Raw genomic sequence first — 9,090 nt, 5'->3', positions numbered from 1 at the left:
GAAGTAAATTAGAAAGTTGTTTAAAATTGTGTGCTCTCTCTAAATCATGAAAGAAAAAAATAAGGGTTTAATGTCCCTTTAAAGGGATATAAAAGTTAAAATGAAATGCTACAATGTTAGTGTGTTCTATTATTGTACTTGCAATAGGTTTAAACACACAGTTAAAGTCAGCTCCAGAGCTGCAATGCACTACCGAGACCCAGCTGAACACATCTGATGAGCCAATAACAAGGGGCATACTGTGTAGACACCAACCAGTAGCTAGCTCCCAGAAGTGCACTGCTGCTCCTAAGCCTACCTAGGTATACCTTTCAACAAATAATAACAAGAGAACTGGGTAAACGTGATAAATAAGAGTACATTGAAAACAGCATGTTCTTCCTGAGTCTTTAATTAAAAAATGTATGCAAAAAAATATTATTTTTTACCCCATTTCCATTACATAATGGGCAGCAAAAAAAAACCACGAATTGTTCATAGAATGTTTATCACATAAAATGGGCAGGAATCTGTACATTGTACCTTTTAAATTCAGAAAAATTACATAAGATATCATAAAACACATATTAAAACCTATAGGAAAAAAAAACTTTCGGAAACCACAACAGCTGTCAAAGATTAATGCTGTTATTGTTTCTGCTCCCACTGCTTGTAGAATCTTTTGTTCACATCTGAACTGGAAGAACCTGTTCTCGTTGTGTGACCTAAGCCTCAGTTTTCACAGTCCAATGACAATGAAAGATAGCTTGTGTGGGCGGTGCTTCGGAGAGGTATTACATCACACTGTGATTCTGCAGGCATCCTGCAGAGGGTCTCAGCAGACTCACTCTTCTTTGTTTTCAACCTCCAATAGAACAAAAGCAGCTCTGAGATCAGCTGCTACTGCAAACCAGAGAGACCATCCGTTCAAGCTTTCTGCTGCATCTCCTATTAAACAAAAAGCAAAATAATAATAATAAACACACATGTCTTACCAAGGATTTTCACAGCATTATATTCAAGCAATAAGGAACTCCTCCATGTTAGGATAGGTTACAGCTCAGTGAAGTGCTTTGTTTTCTTTGTGTAGTATATGTAAATCAGGTACTAGCAAAGTGGCTTGATATTATAATAACAAGGTCACCGTGGTTTTTTCTCGCTTCAACTGGCAGCACCGCCAGACCCTCAAAATATGGGTCGCCTGTGTGAAAGGTGTGGGCAGCTGATGCAGGACTTTGTGAACTTTGTCAAGCGACTGTCCTCCAGGTTAGTACAGCAGATCAAGGAGTGTATCATCCTCATTAGTGAATGCTGTTGCCTGAAGCCCAAGAGATCCAAGGTGAGACAACTCTACGAGCCTGTTCTTCAGAACCATGAGAAACAAGCTGCCCAGGAATTCCTCAATCACATGGAAGCGGGTAAGAGGACAATCCCTGGGGAATGGGATATACAACTAATGATAGGGAAAATAACTGAGATCCCTTCTAAAGGGAAATGTGCTCCATTACTAGATAACACAATAGTACAGAACTGGCAGTAATGTGCTATGACCTATTTATGTTATCCCATTAGCCTAATTATGGAAAATGCTCTGTTAGCCTAAATGCATAATGGTGATAAGAAAATGGGTTATTTAAAATGGTATCTAAAGTTATGTGTTTATAAGCAGTAGTCTGTGTATCCTGATATTAGCTGAACAGTGGGGACTGGACGTATCTTTCTGTATTTTGCTTGTGTTATTTATTTTTTTCTTGCACGTGTGTAGCTTCTGTTTCCTGATATTATACATTACAATACGATATATTTCAAAAGCAAGTACCAGGTTACATCTAAATTACTGTATATAAATTTGCATTTGGGTTCATGCTACCTATTTAATATAAATGATCTTAGATTAGATGTAATTAGAAAATGTTCAAGAATATATATATATATATATATATATATATATATATATATATATATATATATGCAATGTAGCATTGTTGCTGGTATGCAAACAAGCATGCTCCGTTTGTGATTTTGCTTATTAAAATATTTTTAATATGTCAAGGTCATTAATGACAGTATATTATTATAATTCTGATCTGTTTTGGAGTTTATATTCTTAAGCTAAATTTGCTTGAAAATTCTGTACACTCACTGCTGCAGAAACAAACTGATAATACAGGGTTTACTTATATACTAAAATGCCTTATTATTTTGATTTATTTGTCATTTTTCATTTTAAGTAAAGATTGCTATTTTTTCCCTCTGGATGAAGCTTGCACTGTAAGTTGCCACAGCCATCTTAGTAGAATTGTTAAGGGGATAATTATTGTATTTGTTTTCTGGAATGAAGTGTTCTTTTAAATTTAAAGAAAACACATTTTATACAATAAAATATAACATATTTTTACACTGTTGTTATCCATACTGTATTCTTATGTCGGTTGATGTTTTTTTTGTAAATCAATGGTGCTACATTCCTTATTTATATTTCTACTAACAATAATATTACTAATACTAATACTCATTTATTTTTTTAGTTTTTTGAATTATTGTTAGTATTTATTTTAAGATTGATACATAATAGTCAATTTCCTGCATTCAAAATAGAGCTATTCATTCATATTTTGAACTTATACTCAAAAATAAACATGAATTGAGTTGCCTCATTATGACAATTACGTTCTGGACTAACAAACACTTCAATGAATACGATTTTATATAATAATAATAAAAAAAATAATAATAATATAATATATATATATATCTCAATCTCAAACCAATTGTTCATTTTCATTCTATTAACCCCCCCAAAAAAATCTGTTTCATAAAATGTTTATGTAAATAAAGCTAGTTATAATTGAAGCGTCTGTATGTCACAGCAGAATGAAAGGACATTTTTACAATTTCATTAACCGTGAAGACATTTTGCCATATGTATATTTGTAAAGTTAAATGTGATGGCTAATGTCTTTCTTATGAGGAATACAGTATTAAAGGAAATCTGTGACATGCAAGGGCTGCCCATAAAGCACAAAATCTAGGAAATAATACTTTACTGGGAAATTCAAGTCAATACTGTTACAACACACAGTCAGTAGTGGACCACATAAAAAAAATGTTTTGCCCCCCACAAAGGTTACTAATAGTTATTAATAGTAATTCTATATATGCTGCCCTGTATAATCATTTTGAGGATAGGTAGATGGACCTGCAACCTGCACTAAATAAAGGTTCCCTTGTATTCTGCACGCACCTATGTATAGACCAGATGCTATAGTATAGGCCCCCCCAGAACCTGGGCCCTGGTGCCACTTTACCTGCTGCACCAATGGTAGTTCTGCCCCTGCACACTGTACAATGTTTGTTTGTTTTTAAAAAGGCTGATTTTGCTCATAAAACAACACCACTAACACTCTCCCAGGTACACATTTTGTCTGATTACTTTCTTTTCCAGCAATTCCCTCACAAGAGGGTACAGTTGTATCAGCATGGATTTATGGGATGAAATAAATCTGTTTTTTATATTGTGCATTTCTAAAACGGTATCCATTTATTTTCTTCATAATGGTGTTTAACAACAATACAATAAATACAGAAATATAAAACTACCTCTTTATCAATACCGATCCTGCCTCTCTTCCCTGATCATCTTAGCCATTAAGTGGAGTGGAAGGAACACAATTGAGGTTGATTGTTTTGCCAGGTCACTTTAATCTCCCCTGGGAAAGTGAGCGTCATGGGGAGCGGGCTTACCATTGCATTTAAAGGGACAGTCAACACCAGAATTTCTGTTGTTTTAAAAGATAGATAATCCCTTTATTACCCATTCCCCAGTTTTGCATAAACAACACAGTTATATTAATATACTTTTAACCTCTGTGATTACCTTGTATCTAAGCATTTTCTGACAGCCCCCTGATCACATGACATTTTATTTATTATCTATTGACTTTCATTTTAGCCAATCTGCCACAATCCACGGGCGTGCTCACAATGTTATCTATAGGGTTTACCTGAACTAGCTCTCCCCTGATGTGAAAAGCAAATACAAAAGCATGTGATTAGAGGCGGCCTTCAAGGGCTTAGAAATGATCATATGAGCCTTCCTAGGTCTAGCTTACAACTAAGAATACCAAAAGAACAAAGCAAAATTGTTGATAAAAGTAAATTGGAAAGTTGTTTAAAATTACATGCCCTATTTGAAACATGAAAGGTTTTTTTTGGACTTGACTGTCCCTTTAAATGGACATAATATTCATATGCTAAATCATTTGAAACTGATACAACATAACTGTAAAAAGCTGATTAGAAAATATAACCTAATCTCTATGTAAAAAAGGAAGATATTTTACCTCAAAATTTCTTCAGCTGTCCACAGTAACTACTCTGTGTACAGTTATGCTGCAGCTACTGTCAGCTGCATGCTGGGAGAAAAAAAAACCCAGCCAATCAGCTTCATCAGTGCTAATGTCACATATTGTTTTACTTTGATCTCATGAGATTTCAGTGACAGCTTGCTAGATTTCATAGTAAACTTCCTTAAACTGAGTAGGAATATAATTTGACTGTTCCTGCACATGCCAGATGCATGATCCCTTGCAAGTCCTGGGACTAGCCTACTGATTGGCTGCTTAAAGTTCCTTTGCGATGGGATGTGGCTACTGAGGAAATTTTGAGGTAAACTATTTTCCAGAGAAGCACACTGAACGGAAACAACCAAACAACCTAACTCGTAATACAGAGGAGGACTATACCAAACAGGAGTGCAACCCAAGGTAGCAGGGAATGCCAAGAAGGTGTGGCTGATACACCATAGGGGTAAATTACAAGCGGAACACCAGGTGCTGTGCAAGATAAGCGCAGGGTGAAAGTAGCCCAATTTAAAACTCAGTGGGAAGAAACGGCCCAACTGATTGTGGAGTTGTGTGTGTGTGTGTATACCGTAAATAGTGGCTTCTTTAGGCTAAATGTAAAAGAGCTTAGAGCTTTGCACTTATACTGTCAGGTCATATTGAAGACTTTACTGGATTTTATTTGAATATTCACTTAGAGAATTCTGTTATAACGGAACCTTTAACTGGATTTTATATTGGAAGTTTTAGAATATTTTTACTATACCACCGGTGTTTTTTTAACATTGGATGTTAATAAATATGATATATTGTTTATGAATATACTTGTTCTCTCATGTTTTCTAATGAATGTTGTCTATTAAGTAGATTTGTTTTTCCTTTTTTTGTGATACTCTCGTAGCTTGTTATCATTGATATAAAACAGTCTGATTCATTGTTGTAATAGAAAAGAAACAGAATTGAGTGAGTGCACCTAATAATAATGTCGTTATATTACTAAAGAAATGCTCTGATCCTAAGTAAAACAGTTGTTCCTCCAAACAATTGTCAAATGTAAATGAAAATATGAACAGTCCTTTTGAAATATTAGGCCTCACCTCATAATCTGAATTATTAGACCCCACATCTAGTTTTTTTTTCCTGAAATACTAGATTGTATAACATATTTTGTAATACTAGACCTCATGTTTTATTCACTCCATCACATTCTACTAACTATATCTATTTAATATAGACTGACCTAGATCAATCTAGTTGCACTTAGATCAAGTGATCTCACATATCTTATAGGAAATGCACTCAGTCACATTGTAAGTTCAAAATAAATATACTTATGGATTCAACATAAGAATGAGCATACGACTCTATATATACAAATAACATAGTTCTATTTAATAACAACTCACATTACAATTAGTACTTAACACTATAGGATATAAGAACAAATACACCCCCTCACAAATCGACACACATTATACCATATATGGTCAATATAATTTCATTTTTGCTTTCTTTATTAACCACAACACTATATTATATTTTATATTATCTCATGTGCCTTTTGCACACTCTTATGTGCCATCAACTCTTCATTATCAGATCGCTAAATAGCGTCCACCCAATTCCAACACTATATAATGTTCGCCACTTTAAAGTTAAATCCTTAAATTTCCCTCACTTATTTTTTAATCGCAGTACTATATTTTACTGTACACATCCTTTGAACATTTTTTTCATCACACACCCTTAACTACTAGATCGCTAAACAGCGATCTCATAATTTCAAACAGTAGTTCAATTGTTTTTAACAATTGTTTTTTACAATTGCCTTTAGCACATATAACTAATATTATTGTGTTTTAGAATATAAAGCAATTAGTAATTCCTTTCAGTTCCATGTATCGTTAAGCATGAAAATAAACCTTGCTCATATCTTATAGAGATATATATATATATATATACCTTTATATACATTTTCTTATTCTTATTTTTGTATGTATATTCCACATATAGTTTAATTCAAGATTTATTGCATAAACTTCTATTAAAGTGTATATTTTAGATAAAACTCTCCATGAAATTATAAGCAACCATGTTTGAAGTCAACACTAATCTAAGAGCGATATTTATAGAATTATATACATATATCTTTTTACATGCATTTTTCTAACACATATACATATTTATTTTCTATATATTTCTTGTATAAATCTTGTGTGTACCATATGTACTTTATTTTAGAAAATCTCTCATGTAGCCCTCATTAAGTGTACTTCTTAGTTTATACTCTGTCAAAACTCTCCATTTAATTATAAACAGCTGTGTTTAAATTAACCTTAATCAGAGAGCGATACTACAGGTTAATACAAAAACGAGTTCCACCAATAGGGATACACTCCTACCCTTTATAAGAACCATCTTGGGACATTTTGGGCATCTTGATAAAGGCTTCGGCTGAAACGCGTAGATTTTCCCACCACTATTGTTAACCAGCTTTTTAAACAATACACTAAAAGACCATATAGCTACAAGTGAGCTATCGGAACATTAAACCTATGGTTCTTGGAATTTGAGCCTTCTAAGCCACACATTAATGGCTCTTGGAAATTGCACAATGGTGTTTTGAACTATCCAGATTGCATAGCAATCCTGCCTGGAAGTTAAATCCTTGCTGAATTGGAAGTATCGCCTCCAATTGCGGACCCAAATTCATCCAGATCGTCTGGATCCTGACACCTTACGAAGGTTTAAAATTACAGCGCTTTTCCACACTGATCCAGATCATCTGGATTTCGTCACTTTATGAAGGTTTGAAAATTTCAGCGCTTTTCACCTGGTCCACTAGCTATTACTAATAGCACTCAGAACGCAACTTGAACATTACCGTCAGACATAGGGGTTGAGCTGATTCGACCTATCAGATTTCCTATCTAACTCCACTGTCTGTGAGTCACAACACACGTGACCCGGAAGGATACACCGCACACAGTTTTCTCTCAATGTGAGTTACAGATAGCTGGAAGCAGCAGTGTGAGACACACCATTACAAGTACTTTAATTACAGCTCACTTTTGACGTAAAGTGTCTGTTTTTAGCCCATTACTATCCATAGGACCCTTATATCAAGGTCCGCACTGTGAATTTTACTCAACCGCAAATTCTACAGCGTATAACGCCACTACAGGTACTCTTTAACATCCCTGACGAAAAATATTTTCACCAGCTTTCTAGCCCTATGAGTACTCATTACGGGATCCCTATATCAAAGTCTACCTAATTCTTTTTGTCAGTCTCATTTTTACAAACATTGCTTTACAATTTTTTTTTTTACTTTATTACTTTTATATCCACTGCAGTGAGATAATTTTTACAAAGAAACTTTTTAACAAACAATTTTTGAGCTCATATTTATTTTATCATTTCCTAGCGGTAACCTAACTGCTACTTTGTATAACATATTAGTTGCATTCTAATTGTATTAAAATAGTTTTTTATATACAGACATTGTATTCTATACCTTTTTTATTTTAAGTATATTTGTTCTTTGAACTTGCCAGAGGTAGTCGAGTTTTATAGGTTAAGATTTGTTCTCTACATCATTAAATTTTATTTTCATTTTTATAATTTTAAAACTATTGTTGACACCTCCCACTTCTCAATTGCTAGATCTATTTTATTAGTTTGTTATATATTGTATATAAAGGTCTAAGGCAGTTTTCGTGCTAACCTAAACACACGTTTAAATTAAGATTCTTTTAACAACATAACGTTGGTTTCAATATAACACAATGTGAATGTTTTAAACACTCCCTGCCTTTGTGCTAAAGTAAACACACGTATAAACTTGAAATTTAATTTGTACTATTAATACACACATTGTTGTTTAGAACATAACCCTTTTTAGATATATTTAAAGCTCCCCTTACCTGTTCATATTTTCATTGTTGTAATAGAAAAAGCACTTGCAATATGTATTATTAACCATTTTAAAAGGATTTTACCTTTTTATTTTTTTAACTTAAAGGTACAGTCAACTCCAAAAATGTTATTGTTTAAAAAGATAGATAATCCCTTTATTATCAATTCCCCAGATTTGCACAGCCAACATGGTTATATCAATATACTTTTAACCTCTGTGATTACCTTGTATCTAAGCCTCTTTTGATAGCCCCCTGATCACATGGCTATTTATTGACTTGCATTTTAGCCAATTAGTGCAGTGTCATCCACAACCCACGGGTGTTAGCAAAATGTTATCTATGTGGCTCACATGAATTAGCAGTATATTGTTATGAAAAGGGGTTTAAATGTTATAAAGTATATTAATATAACAATGTTGGTTGCGCAAAGCTGGGTAGTAAAGGCGTTCTCAATCTTTTTAAACCATAACAATTTTGGTGTTGACTGTCCCTTTAATTTGTGCAGTGTCCATTACTTCCTGTCACAGTCCTACAAAGGGAGTTGGGGTCTATACAGGAAAGTACATCAAGCTTGATGTCTTAAATCTTCTAGTGTAACATGAGCTAGTTTACTATTTAGGGAATGATAGAGAGACAGGAAGTCAGTTTCTTGCCCATGCTCAAAGGAGACAAATTGCAAATTAGTTCTCAGCATCTCTGCTCCCTTATCTAGCTGCAGACAGTGGTTTTGCAATGAAACAAGTTGTTTGCTGTTTTTTAACACACACGCACGCACACACACACACACACACACACACACACACACACACACATTTATATATATATATATGTATATAAATAATATATAT

At 33.8% G+C, this 9,090-nt stretch overlaps 1 protein-coding gene across 1 annotated transcript in view; it reads left to right on the top strand.

Moving 5' to 3' along the window:
* The first annotated feature begins 817 nt into the window (after positions 1-817).
* The window catches only part of LOC128656756 (uncharacterized), a 141,955-nt gene continuing 133,682 nt past the window's right edge, over positions 818-9,090 (top strand). Inside the window, exon 1 of the mRNA XM_053710891.1 lies at positions 818-1,397. Within this exon, the coding sequence (XP_053566866.1) occupies positions 1,172-1,397 (226 nt within the window). The 5' untranslated portion in view covers positions 818-1,171. The remainder of the gene's footprint in view (positions 1,398-9,090) is intronic.

This window comes from Bombina bombina, chromosome 4 (assembly GCF_027579735.1).
Source record: "Bombina bombina isolate aBomBom1 chromosome 4, aBomBom1.pri, whole genome shotgun sequence".
Taxonomy (NCBI): domain Eukaryota; kingdom Metazoa; phylum Chordata; class Amphibia; order Anura; family Bombinatoridae; genus Bombina; species Bombina bombina.
Note: the sequence above shows the minus strand (reverse complement) of the source record. Positions and strands in the feature narration are given on the sequence as shown.